The sequence below is a fragment of the Rhinoderma darwinii genome, chromosome 1 (genome assembly GCF_050947455.1).
Source record: "Rhinoderma darwinii isolate aRhiDar2 chromosome 1, aRhiDar2.hap1, whole genome shotgun sequence".
Taxonomy (NCBI): domain Eukaryota; kingdom Metazoa; phylum Chordata; class Amphibia; order Anura; family Rhinodermatidae; genus Rhinoderma; species Rhinoderma darwinii.
In genome coordinates, this window is record NC_134687.1 from 138,245,368 (window position 1) to 138,266,268 (window position 20,901).

The 20,901-nt window shown below is 41.8% G+C and overlaps 1 protein-coding gene across 2 annotated transcripts in view; it reads left to right on the forward strand.

Annotated features, from left to right (window-relative positions):
* The window catches only part of TBC1D9 (TBC1 domain family member 9), a 71,583-nt gene that overhangs the window by 11,731 nt on the left and 38,951 nt on the right, over positions 1-20,901 (forward strand). For both annotated transcript variants that reach the window (XM_075860415.1, XM_075860414.1), the window contains exons 2-5: positions 13,184-13,294; positions 16,579-16,697; positions 18,013-18,241; positions 20,146-20,407. In XM_075860415.1, the coding sequence (XP_075716530.1) occupies positions 13,184-13,294; positions 16,579-16,697; positions 18,013-18,241; positions 20,146-20,407 (721 nt within the window). The remainder of the gene's footprint in view (positions 1-13,183; positions 13,295-16,578; positions 16,698-18,012; positions 18,242-20,145; positions 20,408-20,901) is intronic.

Here is a 20,901-nt window from a genome sequence, read left to right on the forward strand (position 1 = left end):
CCATACAACCGTGTCCCACACACACACTGTGCCCCCTGTAGATAGTGCCTGCCATAGAGCCCCCTGTAGATAGTGCCTGTCATAGAGCCCCCTGTAGATAGTGCCCCCATATAGACCACTCCTGTATATAGTGTCCCACAAATAACTCCCCCTATATTGCTCTACAGATAGCCCACCCCTGTATATAGCCCCCTGTAGATATAGCCCACCCCTGTATATAGAGCTCTACAGATAGCCCAACCATGTATGTAGCCCCCTTGTAGATATAGCCCATCCCTGTATATAGTGTCCCACATATAGTCCACCCCTGTATATAGTGTTTCACAGATAGCCCACCCCTGTATATAGCCCCCCCCCCTTGTACATATAGTTCACCCCTGTATATAGTGCTCCACTAGATAGTCCACCCCTGTATATAGTGCTCCACAGATAGCCCACCCCTGTATATAGTATATACAGGTGTGGGCTATCTGTGGAGCACTATATACAGGGGGGGGGGGCTATATACAGGGGTGGGCTTTCTGTGGAGCACTATAGGGGGAGCTATTTGTGGGATACTATATACAGGGGTGGGCTATATCTACAGGGGGACTATATACAGGGGTGGGCTATATCTACAGGGGGACTATATCTACAGGGGGACTATATCTACAGGGGGACTATATCTACAGGGGGACTATATCTACAGGGGGACTATATCTACAGGGGTGGGCTATCTACAGGGGGACCATATCTACAGGGGGACCATATCTACAGGGCTGGGCTATACACAGGGGGGCTATATCTACAGGGGTGGGCTATACACAGGGGGGCTATACACAGGGGGAATATATCTACAGGGGGCTATATCTACAGGGCGACTAGATCTACAGGGGGGGCTATATACTGGGGTGGGCTATCTATGGAGCACCATATACAGGGGTGGGCTATATCTACAGGGGGCTATATACTATATAGCCCACCCCTGTATATGGTGCTCTATAGACAGCCCACTCCAGTATATAGCCCCCCTGTAGATATAGCCCCCTGTAGATATAGCCCCCCTGTAGATATAGCCCCCCTGTAGATATAGTCCCCCTGTATATAGCCCCCCTGTAGATATAGTCCCCCTGTATATAGCCCAGCAGATATAGTCCCCCTGTATATAGCCCAGCCCTGTAGATATAGTCCCCCTGTATATAGCCCAGCCCTGTAGATATAGTCCCCCTGTAAATAGACACCCCCCGTAGATAAAGTCCCCCCCCCCGCAGATACGGCCACACACTTCTATTACAATTAAAAATAAAATAAAAAATATTTCAAACTCACCTTATTCCCGCTCCCACGCCGTCCGGCAGCCATGGAGACCTGCTCTCTTCTGCGCAGGTCTCCAGGGGGTTGAACGCAGCGTCTATGAAAGGCGCTGATTGGCTGGGCAGGATGACTTTCCATGCCAGTCAGTCAGCGCCTTTCATCGACGGAAGTGTCACTGGTACAAAAGGTACCAGTCGCTTCATTCGTGGAGAGGCGCTGAATGGCCGGGCACGGGACGTGCCCGGTCATTCATTGCTTCTAATTGTACCTGTGTCCTTGCGACACAGGTAGAATTATAGTGCAGGAGGAGGTGGCGCTGGCGCCCCCCTCTGAACTGCGCCCGGGGCACTTGCCCCCCCCCCTAGCTACGCCCCTGGCATCTCAAAATGTCTGACTAGTGTTAAGAATGCAATTGAAGTGAATAAATAAAAATAGTTTGGTGTTAACCAAGAATATACTTGCCAACTCTTGCGGAATGCCAGGGAGATATACTGAAAAAGGGGAGTCCTTATTACTAATGCACACGACTGTCTGTGCCGGCCATGTCCCGTCAGTGATCCGTGAAAACGGACCCGATTCACCCGCTACAGTGAATGGGTTCGTGAAAACGATTGGGTGCCACACTGATGCCGTGGGCATTATTTTTTTTTATTCCAATTCCGCAGTTCGGGTGCGTGTCTTGTATAAGTGGGAAGGGCATACAGAAGAAAAGTTTGCTTTGTGCAACACTTTTGAAAACCTCCCTGATGTGCCTTCTAAGATAATTTGGCAAGAATCACCAAGAACCGAGGAATAAAATGTTGTCTAAATATCCGTGGACTCACCGTGTCAATTGCCAATACGATGTTTTTTTTAATAGCTACTTTATATAGGAAATGACATGCCATTGATTCTGTGAATAGTGTCTATTCTGCGATTGCATCACAGTGTGCGCATGGTGACTGTCTCTCACTGTAGATTTTGTTTAGATGTAAATTGCCATGTTCTTTTATTGATCTACATATATTTTAAACATTACAGTGTATGTTGTTACTTGTGCATAAACTTAGAATACATTTCACTGAACAATAAAACAGTCTAACTTAAGGCTGTGTTCACGCAGGGTTTCCGCAGCACATAACCGCCGAAATTGTTCCCCATTGATTTCAGCAGGAAAAAGAGGCGACATGCCCCATCTTGAAGCGTTTTCTGCCTGAAAAACAGCATTGAAATCAATGGGAGACTGAAAAAGACCCCGCAAACGGGCGTTGAGTTTTTTTACGCGTTTTATGGCAAAAAATGCTCGCGGTTTTTTTCCTTTGCCTGTTGAAGGGCTTGTCCACACACAACGGAATTGCTGCATAAAATTTTTGCAGCAATTCCGTTGAAAAATGCAGACCTTCCGCTGCGGCAAAAACACACCGTTTCCTGCGGTTTTTACGGTAGAAAATGGTGCATATTTTGCTGCGTTTTTCACAATGTGAGGGTATGTTCACACGGCTTATTTTCGGCCGTTTTCCGGGCCATAAACGCCCGAAAAATGGCTGAAAAATCGGAAGCAGAACGCCTCCAAACATCTGCCCATTGATTTCAATGGAAAAAACGGCGTTCTGTAACAACGGGCTGTTTTTTACGCGCCCGTTTTGAAAATGGCCGCGAAAAAGAAGTGCAGGTCACTTTTTGGGACATTTTTGGAGCAGTTTTTCATAGTCTCTATAGAAAAACGGCTGAAAAAACGCAGCAAAAATCGTGAGTTGCTCAAAAAAAAGTCTGAAATCAGGAGCTGTTTTCCCTTTTCAGACGTTTTTGAGTTTGCGTGTGAACATACCCTTAGGAGATGGAGACATCTCCTCTGAAAAAAGGCAGCAATTCTGCACACTTTCTGCAGCAGGAATTGACATGCTGCAGTCTGAAAAATACGCACCGCAGTTCAATTTCTGCTCGGAAATGTTTACGTAGCGTGTGGATGAGATTTGTAAAAAATATCACCGACTATGCTGCCACTGTACTCTGCTGCGCTTTTTCCGTCCGGAAAAATGAGCCAATTCCGCAGAATTTTCTGCATGCAAAAAAATCTGTGTGAACAGGGCCCAGAAATCAGCTCCGGCTTTTTTTAAGTGGTTTTGCACCACAGGTGTTTTTTGACGCGTTTGTTACCCATGTCTTCAACAGGCAAAGGAAAACACCAAGCGTTTTTTGCCATAAAACGCGTCAAAAAATGCTGTCTACCATTGATTTCAATGGGGTTTTTGAGGCGGAAAATGCCTCAAGATAAGGCATGTCGCTTTTTCCCGCAAGCGTTTCCTCCACCTCCCATTGAAATCAATGGCAGGCAATTTCGGCCGTATTTTGCCGCGGTTTAAGCGGGAAAATCTCATAAAAACAACTCTGTGAAAAACTAGGAAGTTTACAATTTAGTCATACGAAAAAAAAAGAGGGAAGGCTCACTGTCTTCCTGAAATTCACTTCCTTCCACTACCTTTTCCTTTCCTATGACTTTCATAACAATCTAAGCCCCAGCATCATTGTGTAGAAGTGCTGATGAAATGTACTAATGCACACCACCGGTCCTTTACCAGTATGGAGAGTGACCCCATGGAGATCTGGTCATGCCGCATACAACAACACCGGTAGGTGCAGTAACATCATCGCCCTGTCCTGCATCCTAGATAAAGTGTCGATCATTGAGACATGATGCTGAGGGCTCACTTGCTCTGGTCAGCATTGCCTTGTTGTTTAATTGTATCCATAATCCGGATGATTGCCCCCCACCTTGACCACCCCTTCTCATGTTCAGCCTTGGCCTGTGGATACATAACCACACACACACCCTCAAAAACGCTGACAAAGTGATATTGGGGTGGGAGAAGGGCATTGTAAACGTACCTTTTGTCTTGGTCATGCAAGTTGCAGCATGACCAAGAAACCGGCGTTTGATTTTCCCTGATGTGGTCGTTGCAAATGCCTGTCTCTGCTCTGAGTGACGGCTCTATGGGCCAATCGGCAGACCACTAAAGCCATCACTCAGAACATAGGGTCAGGGTTGACTGCGTGCAGTGCAGGAGCATGTCCACATAAAGGGTTTGTTTGCTGTCCATTTTATTTTATTTTTTTTCACGCACCTATAGACTGATGGCTGAGTTTGATCTGCAAAATTGAAACAGAATAGGACATGCTGTGAGTTTCTCGCAACGCATGTATGAATAGCCCCATTGAATTGCATGGGTCAGTGTGCTGTCTGTTAAAACGGGCAGCACACTGACAAGAAACACATTCGTGTGAATAAGGCCTTAGTGGCACTTGTGATCGTGGCAACAGGGGAAGTAAGCATTGTTTTTTCTGTCACACAATTTGCATAACTCAGGCAAAAGGTATGTTTACAATGCTCCTCATCTCCACCATATCTCTGTCAGCAGTTTGATGCCTTAGTACTGCTGACAGGTTCCCTTTAAATGAACTCTACAATCACCAATTATAAGTTGTCCTTGCTTTAACCTGCATATCTTCTTCATGGGCATTATGTTATTTGTTAAATAATTGCAAAGTATATTTTTTCCTCTGTCACACAAATAATGTACATATTTTAGGCGTTCTTTCAGAAGATAATTTTGATGTCATCAGTTTGTAAATCAACAAATTTGAGACTGAATGCACGATCCTGTTAAGATATATATATATATATATATATATATATATATAGCGCACTCCAAGATACGAGACAGCACTCCAGTTGTAGTGAAAGATAGGATCACTTTAATGTTTCAGCCCTACTCCATGGGGCCTTTCTCGAGCACTTGCTTGAGAAGGGCCCCATGGAGTAGGGCTGAAACGTTGCAAGGGGTGATTAAAGTGATCCTATTTTTCACTACAACTGGAGTGCTGTCTCGTATCTTGGAGTGTGCTGGTTATTTGGGACACTGGTCATGTGTCTGAACGGGAACTTTTGCACCCTATACTGAAGGAACGGTGCTGCTTTTTCTTTGTTTTTTATATATGTACACTACCGTTCAAAAGTTTAGGGTCACTTAGAAATTTCCTTATTTTTGAAAGAAAAGCAGTTTTTTTCAATGAAGATAACATTAAATTAATCAGAAATACGCTCTATACATTGTTAATGTGCTAAATGACTATTCTAGCTGCAAACGTCTGGTTTTTAATGCAATATCTACATAGGTGTATAGAGGCCCATTTCCAGCAACCATCACTCCAGTGTTCTAATGGTACATTGTGTTTGCTAACTGTGTTAGAAGGCCAATGGATGATTAGAAAACACTTGAAAACCCTTGTGCAATTATGTTAGCACCGCTGTAAACCGTTTTGCTGTTTAGAGGAGCTATAAAACTGACCTTCCTTTGAGCTAGTTGATAATCTGGAGCATTACATTTGTGGGTTCGATTAAACTCTCAAAATGGCTAGAAAAAGAGAGCTTTCATGTGAAACTCGACAGTCTATTCTTGTTCTTAGAAATTAAGGCTATTCCATGCGAGAAATTGCCAAGAAACTGAAGATTTCCTACAACGGTGTGTACTACTCCCTTCAGAGGACAGCACAAACCGGCTCTAACCAGAGTAGAAAGAGAAGTGGGAGGCCCCGCTGCCCAACTGAGCAACAAGACAAGTACATTAGAGTCTCTAGTTTGAGAAATAGATGCCTCACAGGTCCTCAACTGGCAGCTTCATTAAATAGTACCCGCAAAACGCCAGTGTCAACGTCCACAGTGAAGAGGCGACTCCGGGATGCTGGCCTTCAGGGCAGAGTGGCAAAGATAAAGCCATATCTGAGACTGGCTAATAAAAGGAAAAGATTAATATGGGCAAAAGCACACAGACATTCGACAGAGGAAGATTGGAAAAAAGTGTTATGGACAGACGAATCGAACTTTGAGGTGTTTGGATCACACCGAAGAACATTTGTGAGACGCAGAACAACTGAAAAGATGCTGGAAGAGTGCCTGACGCCATCTGTCAAGCATGGTGAAGGTAATGTGATGGTCTGGGGCTGCTTTGTTTGGTGCTGGTAAAGTGGGATATTTGTACAAGGTAAATGGGATTTTGCATAAGGAAGGCTATCACTCCATTTTGCAACGCCATGCCATACCCTGTGGACAGCGCTTGATTGGAGCCAATTTCATCCTACAACAGGACAATGACCCAAAGCACACCTTCAAATTATGCAAGAAGTATTTAGGGAAGAAGCAGGCAGCTGGTATTCTATCTGTAATGGAGTGGCCAGCGCAGTCACCAGATCTCAACCCCATAGAGCTGTTGTGGGAGCAGCTTGACCATATGGTACGCATGAAGTGCCCATCAAGCCAATCCAACTTGTGGCAGGGGCTTCTGGAAGCATGGGGTGAAATTTCTCCCGATTACCTCAGCAAATTAACAGCTAGAATGCCAAAGGTCTGCAATGCTGTAATTGCTGCAAATGGAGCATTCTTTGACGAAAGCAAAGTTTGAAGGAGAAAATTATTATTTCAAATAAAAATCATTATTTCTAACCTTGTCAATGTCTTGACTATATTTTCTAGTCATTTTGCAACTCATTTGATAAATAGAAGTGAGAGTTTTCATGGAAAACACAAAATTGTCTGGGTGACCCCAAACTTTTCAACGGTAGTGTGTGTGTGTGTGTGTGTGTGTGTGTGTGTATATGTATGTGTGTGTGTGTGTATATGTGTATGTATATATATATATATATATATATAGTATGTTCTGTATGTATACACGATTACATATGCAGTGTGTATAATGGATGTCTGTAATTTGTCTGTAAACAAGGCTAGTTTTCTAGTTTTGAGATAATATAAGAGGCTAGTGTATTTTCATGGTGGAGAGGTTGAGACCATCACATTAGGGAAACTTTTCTTATTCATTTTTTATCCTGTGTAAACTATTTATTTTTCATGAGACTCGGTAGACCAGACTTGTTAATACAAGGTGCCGTTATTGATTATCTTGATGAAAAAAATCTAATTTCTATATGAATATGCCACAACTTGACCACAAACTATGTGCTTTACAGGCATGACCTTGACGTCTTTTATGTTAAGGTCATATTCCCTAATGAAGCAATTCATGATCTCCTTGTTGCCTAGCAGTGAATGAGTTTTGCTGACACGGTGCCAGAACTCGACTCTACACATTTCAAAATTCTTCCTCTAGCCAACTTGCACACACTTTAACTGCTGGAACGCGTGTCTCAGGAAACTGGGGGTTTATATATCTCACATAAAGAGTCCATTGTTGACATAAACTAAAAACCTGCAATAAATATTCATGTCTAGGCTGACTTTTCCTTCTCCATTCAATGGTCCTTATGCTAAAGAACTGCTATTAAATATGTATTTGAACAAAAGCTGCTTAAGCTAATTACTTGTTTTTCTCCTTCGTTGAACAGGGGTTTCTTGGGTCTACCAGAGAAAAATATTCTGAAGGCCCACTCGCCATCTGTACAGAATATGTGCATGTCATTTAATTTCATTGTAATCTTTGTTCACCTCTCCCCATTCCAGTGGCGGGTCCCCGCTGGCGAGTCACGGTTCCAGCTTAATCTTGAAATTGACCCAGACCTTGGCTCAGTTACTAAATTTTGCTTCTGTCTGGCTTTTTGGATTTGTCGTTTGGTACCTGCCATCCTACTCCTGATACCAACCCTTGGCCCGTTCTCTTACTACATTTCCTGTCTCATCCTTGGCTTGCCGCACCCTGATTGCTTCTCTGGAAATGACTATTGGCTCTGTACCTGGCTTCCTGACAACGCTACAGAACCTGCTGCCAATCGGCGACTATTCTGCGGACCGTGACCTGAGAATATGTAAGTTCATAACTCTTTGTGGAGTTTAAGGGTGAAGAACAGGAAGGTTCCTTAGACTCTGCACCCTCAGTCTCACCAACGCTAAACCAAATGTGGCTTACAAAATCCACACCTCCAGTGAGCAACAGTGAAATATTTGCAGGCCATGGGCACCAAGAGCCCTGCAATGTCCACTCTCCTGCCTGTAGACGTCCATGAACTTGACCTTGGCTTCGTTATTGGATTATTCCTGCCTCATCCTCGTGAAGACTGTTGGCTCTTTTCCTCACTACGCTAGAGTTCCTTTAGTGCACCTGCTGCCAAACAGTGATTTATCTGGGGGACTGTGAATTGGGAATACGACCAAGAAAGTTCATACATCCCTTGTGGGGGTTAAGCGTGAAGAACAAAGAGATTCCTTGGACTCGGCACCACAGTCTAGCCAGCGACAAACTGATAGCGGCTTACAGGACAACCCCGGTGAGGTGACCTGTCATCAATAAGGTCATCTGCTCTTTCTGAAACATCACAACTGGACAACAAACAAACAAACATAAAAAGGCAGAGTTATTAAGACTGGCAATTCATATGCAAGCCTTAAAGAAGACCTGCAGTGGAAACACCACTTTCCATGTCTGCATTCCCCACCTGTCTGTATACCACATGCTACACTTTTTTTTATGTATACTGTACTTACTTTTTGAACAGCTGCCTTGTCTGTCCTTTAAAAAAGCCTCCATCTTGATCCTTAGATTTCTCCAGCTTTCTCTTCCTCTCTGCTTTTGTTATCAATCCCATGATGCTTCAGCACAGCATCACATCAGCTAAAGACCATACCATTTCTACATGCTGGGGGACACTGATTATCATTCTCTCTATATTATCCTAAATAAGCTGAGAAACCATAAGTATACAGACAGGGGGGCTGCCCTATATTCTTATACAGTTTCCTGTCACGCAGGTATAATGTAGAAGTATCAGTGGTAGCTGATGATAGGAGTTTCTGTCGCCCCCCCCCCCCCCCTCCCTCCTTGTGTAAAACTGTTGTGGTACAGGAACTGCTGGATGCTGCCTGTGATGGGTGGCACATAGATCTCCATAGAACCAATAGAGAGAGCGTGTCACCGAGCCTGAGTCACACTGCTACTAAGCAACCGTCCCAGTCTGATATATAGAGATAGAAGCAGCAAGAAAAATAACAGCTGAGAGACTGACACATGGAAAACCATAATGGTACACGTGGGAAAGTTTCGTTTTGGCCAAAATGTGTCACTTTTTAATATAAAATCACTGGAGTGAGATCTTTTTAAAATTTATTCGGAGGTGCACGTCGGTTAATAAATTAGGACTCTGTCCGTCTGTGCGCCTGAAAGAAATCTACGCCGGCTATAGGCTTGCGTAGATTTCCGCTATCATTTACGTTAGTTTTTTGCGTAAATTATAGTAAACTTGTCGGGCTGCGGCGGGCCATTCCCCTTTTTACCAAGCCCCCCTTACTTTTTGGGAAAGTGGCAAAGGCAGCGTAAAAACTAAATCTGCCCCTTAGTCACTAACACCATCATTTTTCAACCTTGTCAGGCATATGTTTAGTCGATCATTCACTACATAGTGATCGGGATGGAGAGAGACCTGCAAGGTAATCCTCTGGGGACATTTAAAATGGTTGTAGGACTAGAAAAACATGACTGCTTTCTTCCAGAGTCACTGGCTGTGTAGTAGTATGCAGCTCCGACATGCTTTTTATTTTTGCTATGGGGAATCCTTGCGTTTCTGATAAGGATTGAGATTTCATTAACACGTTGGTGACCGCCAATACGCCTTTTCACGCCGGCCACTAATGGGCCGTTAAATCTCCCTTCTCTGCTACCATATGTAGCTGAGGGCTGGGGGCATCCCTGCTCGAACGTGTGAGATCGATAGAAGTATTGATCGCACCCGTTTAACCCATCAGATGCCGCGCTCAATAGCGAGCGCCGCATCGGAGTGGTTTTAGAGAGAGGGAAGGAGCTCCCTCTCATCCCACCTACACCCGGCAAAAAGATCGCCGAGTGTCTGTGTCTCCGATGACAGCCAGGGGCCTAATCAAGGCCCCCAGGTCTGCCTGTTGCGAATGCCTGATAGGTCATGCCAGAGGCAGGCAGTAATGCACTGCAATTCAGAAGTATTGCAGTGTATTATAAAAATGATCGGATGATCGCATATTAAAGTCCCCTAGTAGGACTAGTAAAAATAATTTTAATAAAGTAAATGAAAAAAATGTGAAAAAAAAATGAAAAACCCATTTTTCCCCTTACAAAATGCTTTACTATTAAAAAATCCCAAAATAAAGCAAAAAAGTTACACATATTTGGTATCCCCGCGTCCGTAATGACCCCGACTATAAAGCTATTACATTATTTAACCAGCACGGTGAACACCTTAAAAAATAAAATAAAAAACATTGGAAATATTGCTGTTTTCTGTAAATCCTGACATAAAAAAAATGTGATAAAAAGTGATCAAAAAGTTACATCTACTCAAAAATGGTACCAAAAAAACTACAAGTCTTCCCGCAAAAAAAAAAAGCCCTCATACAACTGCCTCAGCGGAACAATAAAAAAAATTATGGCTCTTCAAATCTGGAGACATAAAAACAAATAATTTTGAAAAAAAAGTGTTTTTACTGTGTAAGTAGTAAAACATACAAAAACTATACAAATTTGGTATTGTTGCAATCGTAACAACCTGCTGAATAAAGTTAGTGTTCTTTATACCACACGGTAAACGCCGTCGATTTAGGACGCAAAAAATAGTGGCAAAATATCAGGTTTTTTTTCTATCCCCACCCCCCCCCAAAAAAAAAAGTTTATACAAGTTAATCAATAAATATGTACCCCAAAATGGTGCTATTAAAAAAGACAACTTGCCCCGCAATAAACAAGACCTTATACAGCTATGTCGACGCAAAAATAAAAAAGTTATAGCTCTTCGAATGTGACGATGGAAAAACTATAAAATTGCTTGGTCATTAGGGCCCAGAATGCAAGCAGGGGGAAGGGGTTAATCGCATAGACTGCAAGCAAGATGTTCCACTTCCTAAAAGAGAAAATGAACAATGCATTTATGTCAATGTTTAATCCCTCCTGTCAGCACGCTGTATTGTTGGAATGTACTTCACACTATCTACTTTGGCAGGAGGATCAGTTTTGTGTTGATTCTGAACTCACAAGCAGTAAGATATGAGGTCTGACACTGATTTTAAGCCATTATTGGGTAGCTGGATGCACCACAAGTCATTTATGGATGGAATTTGTGCATTCACTTGGGGTATATTCACACGTGACATTGGGTTGTTTCTGCAGGATTTCTGCAAGCCCCATTTCGGGTACATTTACACGAGCCTGTCCATTTTGCGTCACAAAAAAACAAATCGTATTTGCTGAATTTCATGTCGGTGTGCGTTGCGTATGGCATCAGCGTGCTTTGCGTGTGGCAACTGATTCGTGAAACACGGACCGCACATGGACGTCGTCCGTGAGCTGTCAGTGTTTTTCACGCACCCATAGACTTAAATGGGCGATCACGTCCGCAAAAATGCAGCAATATAGGACATGCAGTGAGTTTCATACAACGGACTGTCTGAATAGCCCCATTGAAATTCATGGGTCTGTGTGCTGTCCGTTATTTCAACGGACAGCACAAGGATGAGGAACACTCGTCTGAATGAGCCCTAAGATGTATGGGACAGTACCACACATTTTTGCCGCAAGTCTCCTGCTTGTAAACCTACCCTTAAGGCTTACATATGTTTTTTGTGGTAAAAAAAAAAGGTTGTAAGCTGTGAAAAGTAGTTGTGAATTCTTTAGCTCTGCAGAATAGATTATTGCTATATTTAGGTAATGTTCACATGTTCAGAATTTGAAGAGGATTTGGGCAAAAACTCCACACTCACATCCTCACCCAATCCACTGACATTCCGAATCCAGTACAAGTGAATAGGGTTTTTAATCCGCAGCATGTTCATTATGGCAAAGCCAACACATGTGAACATAGCCTCATAAAAACACAATTGGCACCAGATGAAATATGATTGACATTAAGGTTGGTTTCAAATAGCGTTCGATAACCGTTGGTTTTACTGGTACTCCAAGTTTAGTTCGGTAGAACTGCGGACGGGTTCAGGTGAACTGGTGTTTTTAACTTGCCCTCGTATCAGTAAGTATGCCCTTTTTCAGTTATGTTATATATTTATTCTCCTTTTTCAGTGATTCAGGTGTTGCAGCCACAACACAAAAGCAAAAATTTGGCGGTATTAAGCTTGTGTGAAATCAGCCTAAGGCCTCCTGCACGCGGCCATGCCTGTAATCGCGGTCAAGTGATTATAGGCCCCGCCGGCGCGGACAGTCACCTGCATTTGCGGGCTATGCTCCCATTATAAAGTATTTTTTACAGATGCTTTCTACGGCCCGGACACCTTCCTCTAAATACAAGGGAAGGTGTCCGTGTGACATAGAAATGAATGGAACCATATTTTGATCCGCAATTACAGTTCATAATTGCGGTCTAAAATTACAGTTGTGTGCATGGGGCCGAAGTCTTAGTGAACAATAAGATATATGACACTATCCCTGCCTGTCTGTATTTTATGGTCTTATTCCTTTGTGCTATTTAGCTTTCATAATTTTCACGTTTCATATGCACATGCCAATGTTAACAAATGCATAATCCTCGGATCATGGAGCACCTCCTTTATGTTTACCTAAGTAAATCCCTCACAGATAAAACCATTAATCTGGGGAATTGTAATTTACTAGTAATTGTGAGCCATGAAATTCTCTTTCATACATCTGGTCAGTAGGAAGCACCTCTATATACTTTTTTAAGGTGGCAACAGGCCCCTTTACACGGTTGCATCGGTGGCACATATAGTATCTCCCCTGCTCTAGATGTCCAGACCTTCCTGACATTGGATTACACCTTAAATTCATCATATCCAAAATAAATTAATCCTATAATTCAAACATATATTAGAGCAAATGTCTCCTTCGATACATAGTAAAAGTGATAGAAATTAATGCTTATTGCTCATTTTATATCCTAGTTCTATATACAAAAATTCAGTGGCTGGTTTATTTTGCAGGTTTGCTGGTTGGGACCCTGGATGTTGTATTGGATTCCAGTGCCAGGGTGGCACCATACCGCATCCTTTATCAGACTCAAGACACTCTCACCTACTGGACCATTGCTTGTGGTAAGGAGCTTAGCATGTTGCATGTGAGTTTCATGTTTGTGTTAACTAAGTGGTTATATGGTTGTTTAGTATTTGTAATGTTACTTTTTTTTGCTAAAGAAATTCCGTTCCTTTTTATATCACTCCAATACACATGTAAGGCTGGGCACATATTTATTTTTGACCTTTTATTTCTAGGGCATGCAGTTTATATCCGTTCAGTCCAGGTAGCGTAGAATTCTACATCTTTGGAAATTAAAGTTTAGGGATTTTTTTTTTCCACTGTTTTTTTCAGGTGACCCCTTTTTGTCGTCAAATTTCTTTAATTCTGTCTATGCACTGATAATATTATGTGATAGGGCTTCTGTGATCATGTGGTGGCTGAATGGAAATCTACCCGCTACCTACAAAAGGTCCAAAAGCATATAGCAAATCACACAAGATTAACCCTTGCTGGCATTTTAAGGTAGGTCTTGCAAAACTTTGTAAACGTCAAAGTTAAACAACTGACTTAATGTCATTGTAAAAACCACTTTAAAGGGGTTTTCCCATGAGACATTTATGACCTATCCACAGGATAGGTCATAAATGTCAGATGCGGGTCCCACCTCTGGAATCCGCATCTATCTCTAGAACGGGGCCCCCTAATCCCTGTTCTACCACCCTGTGTTGCGGCAGAAGCAGGTGAATTCCGTCCATGACTTAGGAAACAGCGTAGCTCACATGCTACGCTGCTTCAGTAACTGCCATCCACTACTATGGGCATTACGGAAACTGTGTAGCTCAGCGAGCTGTGCTCTTTTCGTAACTACCGACAATACAGTCTGGAAGTGGCCGTGGAGGCAGAGGGAGCAGAAAAAGGTAGAACGGTTTAGGGGGCCCCATTCTAGAGATGGGTGTGGGTCCCAGAGGTGGGACCCGCATCTATCTGACATTTATGACATATCCTGTGGGTATGTCCTAAATGTCTCTGATGGGGAAAACCCCTTTTACGTGCACTGGTATATTCATTATTGCTTTATGATTTCCCAATTCTGAAAAGTCCCAGTGTCAAGTGCTGCTGATTATTTAGCAATTAGAAGTGAGAAGTTCTCCTCAAAAGCATTTTATTAACCCAAATCTAGTGTTCCATTGCTATAGTGGTTAGTAAGGAGCCCATAACCTTTTAATGTCCGTGTCTGTAATATAACTCTGGCAAATTTGGTTTATCAAGAGTTTTTGTCGACACTCTGTTTTACATTATGTTTAGAACCAGCATTCTCGTCTTAAAGGTTTGGCCATTTTTTTTAAATTTTATGGTACTTACCCAAACTATAACATGCACTACTGATCGGGGGAGCAAGTAATGGAGTCGGTCATTCAGTGACCATCATGTCCATATCGTCCCCTGTCTGCACATGCGTGGGCAAATACAATCTATTACTTGTACGGCCTTTTGTATATGTTTGTGCAGGCATAGGACGCTATGGATGCAGCAAACTCCGTCACTGTGCCACAATTTTTATATGATCCACTGTTTTGCAGTGCCAGTTAGGGATCGGTTGGGGAAGCACAGCTTATTAACACCACTTGGAAGTAAATGACACAACTTTTAATTTTAAGGAATATGCTAATTGTATTTAGAAAGTGGCCAATTCTTTTAAGCGAAGGTCATCATATAAAATATTGTAACGTTCTCAGTAAAGAGTTTATAATTGGACATATTGTACTCATTCAACCTAAACATGAGCGTTCGTGAAGAACCGTTTCTGAATGTGAAAACCACCATAGGTGACTAACCTGTCAGATGTGTCCTGTGCTTAACATCTTGATTCTCTAGGACTCCAGTGATTATAGTATTGATATACCTGAACATTGCATTCCTTCTATGTCACTTGTACAATGCGTAAGCACGGATTTACATATTGCTTGTTACCAAAGTATGATTTGTGCTTAGAATAAAAGCTTCGGGCCACTCAAACACAGGGTTGTGAAGAGAGTTTATTTTAGGGCTAGAATGGCAATAGGACATTGTTGAAGTGTTTTTTCCTAGGCTAGAAATACATGGACGACTTTGTCACCTTGTCCTATGTTGAACATATTGTGTTTCATAAAAAACAAATAAACGGGACCATTGAAGAATGGAATAAGACTGTCTGGTTTAATACATGTCCGTTATTTCTGAATCCTATTGATGAAAGGATCTGACTTGAATCCATAGACCTACATTCAGGATTTTCATTGTGTAATGATTTTGGGAATGTCTTCCTAGATTAATTAATACTCATTAGGGCTTCTGTGAACAGCATAGCATAGACCCAATAACGAATATGAAGAGGGCAGAGTAGGAAACCACCACACTCTGGAAGAGGCATTGTGTCCAGGGACATGCAGTAGAAGAATAGGGGTGGATCTGGTAAATGGAGTTCCCAGAGGAAGTGAAGCAGAGTTAGGGGGGGGGGAGCACCAAGATACCAATTCGTATTTTGAGTATTGACTGGACAACATCTTTCATGATGTGACAACCCCTTTCGTAATGCAGCCACCTGAAAATCTAATTTTTCTTGTGGAAGTCTTGCCTGGATGAACATTTCCCCTGCAGTGGCCGCTACAGAGGAAATGCAGCATTATATGGTGGCTATTCAGCAGATGAATGGCCATCCATATAATACATAGACCACTCAAGTCCGTCCGAGTTGGAGCCGCTATAACAAAGCAGCTCTCCGTTCTAGCTCATAGAATGGGACTCGAGCAGGGGACCCCCTCTATGCTGTCCTAATGCATATGGGAAGGGTTTGACTCGTAAGAAAACACCTGCTGACTAGACCCATCCCTTTTATGGCTTATAGACCTTTTAGACCATTCGCAGTATGCATGCCTTTGGGCCATTGTTCCATTTTTGCTGCCCCAATCTGCTACTAATTAGCTGCAGCTAGGGCCTTGTTCACACTGGTATCGTGGATTTTGTCTTATCGGATCCTTATCTAAATGGATCATTTATGGATTTATTGAGTTACATACAATGAGTTTGTCGTGTTTCCATAGAAAATCAAAGCAACCTAAGCTATTCTGCCTATTAAGGGCACAGAAAACCTTACAGAACAGAAACCACGATGCCCGCGTGAACAGAGTCTTATACATTGCGAAGTGTGTATGAATATTTTATTGAAAATGTGTTAATAGATTAGGAATAGAAAAATGATGGTATATAGTGACCTGACTACAATGATTGCAGAGTTTGCATGAACGCAGCAATAATTTGTGTTTGCTTAGTCCTATCGATAGTTGTGACAAACCCATAGTCCTTGTTCTTCTCTTGTGTCCAGGAGGCTCTCGGAGGGAGGTAACTGAGCACTGGGAATGGCTGGAAGTGAACCTGCTTCAGACTCTTTCCATTTTTGAAAATGAAAATGACATTACTACATTTGTTAAAGGAAAAGTCCAGGTAATGAAAACTGTAGGTTGGATGTGGTTTGGCAAACAGCAGATTAGTTATAAACTGAATTAATTACAAAATCTTTTATATATAAATGGGTTAATTTTTGTTTAAGAAGTCCACTGGCCAGCTAAATAAAGCTTTGTCTTTTACTGGCCACCCACACAACAATCCCTGTGAAGAGAACATATACTAGGCCTAACTTATCTTAATGGCTATTTCTAAAGTCTTTACATCCTCAATTAAGGGCTATTCAGATAATATAATCTTAGCTTGGGTAAGAAGTGCTTCAATAGGCACAATTTTTTTAATATCAATTTTCAGAAACATTCGTATTTGCAACAATTGAAGGTAAATAGTTGTAGTATTTTAATCACATATTTGCTTGTTGATGCTACCATTGAACACTACTTGCAGCTCTCTTAAAGTTGTTACAATGGTAAATCTGTTTTAGCTAAAAAAATATAAAAAATATATGGTATACATACCATACAGGCAAACCATGCAAGTCCACTCCTAGAGCGAGTGGGCCGAGTCTTGATTCGTACCATGCCCTTTGCTACTGGTTGTGGAGACCCTGTGCAGGACTTCCCTCTCCACAGGAGCTGCAAGTTTACAAGTGTCATTAGAAGGACATGGAGGCGAAAAAAACATCAGGAATTCTGTCCTAGGTGGAAAAACCAAGCACCATAATGTGTGGTTTATTTTTATCTTTGCTATGGAACTCAAACAATGTTAATGGATAAAGCACATAAGAGAAAAACTTTTTTGAATCCACAAAGCAACATGCGAACCAACTTTAACATGGTATTCATGGTAGTTAAATTGGGTTTTCTGGGAATTTTAATATTGATGGCCTATCTTTTTTGATTTGTGGGAGGCCAACTCCCAGCACCCTGCCGATCAGTTAAGTGAAGTGGCCGAGGCTCTCCAGCGATCCATTGCTAACCCAACCACAGCATCGTACATACAGTTGTGGTTGTGACTGGTACTGCAGCATAGCCTCATTTGCTTGAGTTGTACTGAGCTGCAGTGGCTGGGTAAATAATAAAAAGGAGCGCGGAAATGCATTGGCCTCCTAATTTTGTAAAAAATTATGAAATCTGTTTATACCAAATATGTTTGAGTTTACTTCTTTTTTTTTAATACATTTTTAGTTACTAAAAATCAAAAATATTTTTAAGTTTGGAGTCGGACAGAAATGACCCTTCTTCGTGTGTAAGAAAGAAAAAAACAAGTGCAAAATACTTACGTTTCCAATTTACAAACATACCAGTTTCAACAAAATCAATTAATAACTAGCATATTTCCTTGCTTTCTCCAGGGTATCATTGCGGAGTATAATAAAATCAATGGTATTAAAGAAGATGATGATACAGATAAGTTTAAGGAGGCAATAGTGAAGTTCCACAAGCTATTTTGCATGCCAGAAGAAGAAAAGTTGGTGAACTACTATTCATGCAGTTACTGGAAGGGCAGGGTGCCCCGACAAGGATGGATGTACCTAAGCATCAACCACCTCTGTTTCTACTCCTTCCTGTTAGGAAAAGAAGGTAGTGTACCAGATATACAGTTTTCTTTCCAATTAAAGAGGCTCTGTCACCACATTATAAGTGCCCTTTCTCTTGCATAATGTGATAGGCGCTGTAATGTCGCTCACAGCAGTGGTTTTTATTTTGAAAAGCGATAAATTTTGACAGAGTTATGACCTATTTGAGATTTATGCTAATGCTTTCTTAATAGACAACTGGGCGTGTTTTTACTTTTTGACCAAGTGGCGTCGTGAAGAGAAGTGTATGACGCTGACCAATCCGTGTCATACACTTCTCTCCATTCATGTACTCTCACACAGCGAGATCACGCTTGCTGTCACTTACACACACATTAACGTTATTGAAGTGTCTTGAGAGTGAATAGACATTGTTTCCAGCCAGGACGCGATGTCTATTCACAATCCTGACACTTCGGTAACGTTTGTGTGGGACTTACAGCACAGTACATCGAGATCACGCTGTGCTGTCATTTACAGTGTGATCTCGCGAGAGCACGCTTGCTATCATTAAGTCCCACACAAACGTTACCGAAGTGTCGGTAGTGTGAATAGACGTCGCGTCCTGGCTGGAAGTGATGTTTATTCACTCTCAAGACACTTCAGTAACGTTAATGTGTGAGTAAGTGACAGCAAGCTATGTAAGAGATGGGGCACTTATAATGTGGTGACAGAGCCTCTTTAATACAAATTTATTAAAACTATTGTATCTATAACAGGAAAAATGCATAACTAATTTTAAAGGAAAAAGTTAGGGCCCAACACAAGTTACAATTCCAATTGTTCTCTGCAAAATATAAGAATGCGCTACCTAATCTTTACAATAACTATAAGCGCTGTGTCCATTTGTTTCATAATTCATAAATTTGATTTTCGTTTTATTCATTTAAAGTAACTCTAAAGAAGTGAAATAATGTGTTGTAGCTGTTATTTTTATTTTCAAGGCTTTCCTGGGGCTGCCATATTGGAGACGCACACATTTTCTTACTGTATTGTCTCTCTAGAATACAGCAGGGTGTGACTGGTTTATGGCAGCTGCTATGAATGGGAGTTAATGGTCAGAAAAGTGTCAGTAGACTAATACAGTCTGCAGGAAAATATTTAGTACAGCCCCCTTCCCCAAGGGACGTAGAGGATTATCTGTGTTGACAACATTGCTGTCCTGCCTTATCTTGGACTCTAGCCATGGGCATATGTACTATGGAAGCGCAGTGCAGCTACTATGGGCTCCACCCCCGATTGATCTTATCCCCTTTGCTATTAAATGGTGAGTACCTATGCAAGGACTCTTCTCTACAGGAGAACTGCATTGTTAGCAAAAAAAAAAGGAGATTGTCCCTTGGGTAATGGCACTGTTGTGGGTGGCAAAACCTGCCACTATAATGGGAAGCTCAGTTTGATCTTTACAATGGACGCTCTTCTGCCCCCAGAAGTACAATAGAGCTGTCCTCGGTCAATAAATTCCACACCCTTTAAAAATTATGATATTACTCTGATGACTCTTTTACAGTCTAAACAACAAAGCTCAAAATTGAGCTACAGGAAACTTGACAATTCAGCAAATTGTTTGTGTACTCCACTGGTTTGTTTGAAAACTGGAATATTTTGTTGTTTGGGTAGTTACATAAATAATATGCTAAAAACAGATTATTTTTTTTTAATTATAATGTGTCAACAATAATAGGACACAATTGTTGACTTTTTAATCTGCCATATTTATACAGAAGATGGAGGTTTCTAGTTATTTCTGAGGGAAGGGGTTGTACTGTAAAGAAATGTTATTGCAGACAGCAGCAGAATCGAGGCTTTCAGGCCACACTAATAAATGAGTTTCCGTTTGTGTAGACGACCTCTGGCATTGACAATGTTCTTTCTGTTGATAAGTTCTGTCTTTTTTTTTTTTCTCAGCGAAGCTGGTGATCCGATGGGTTGACATAACCCAACTAGAAAAGACCGCCACGTTACTACTCCCAGACATGATTAAAGTCAGTACTCGGTCTAATGAATACTACTTCTCTGTTTTTCTTAACATCTCTGAAACTTTTAAATTGATGGAGCAGCTTGCGAACATAGCCATGAGACAACTCCTGGATAACGAAGGGTTTGAACAGGATCGATCCCTTCCCAAATTAAAAAAGAAATCTCCCCAAAAAGTATCCGCCTTGAAGAGGTGAGTGGAATTGCTAGATTTATTAATTCCCTAAAATATATATGTATATATTTTTCTCATTTATCACTTGTTGGGACCCAGTCTTCCAGACGTTTTCAATTGAATTCTATCGATCACCGCGGTTTCTATTCTCCAGCTTGTCCAACCAAAACCTCCTATTTGCTCAAATATTCCGCTGTACAGAGATCAGGGTAGATGCAACATATAAGGGTGTTTAAGTGATCTCCTAGTGTAGGTTATAAGCTTGTCCGACGAGATGAGATTTTATGTGGGAGACACAAATCGCATAAGGAAGCGTCGAAAGAATAATGGATACATGAGAAGTCCTGGATATGAGCGTGAAGACCGTGTTATGGTGGTAAATATGAAGTATTTGTGGACAGTTCAGGGGTTGTTTTTAAGATGGTTTCTGGAGCCAAGTTGTACAGAGCAAAGAGGTTAGGGGTGTGTGCTTGAGAATAGGGGAAAAAGGGCATTTGGGCTGGGGTTACGGG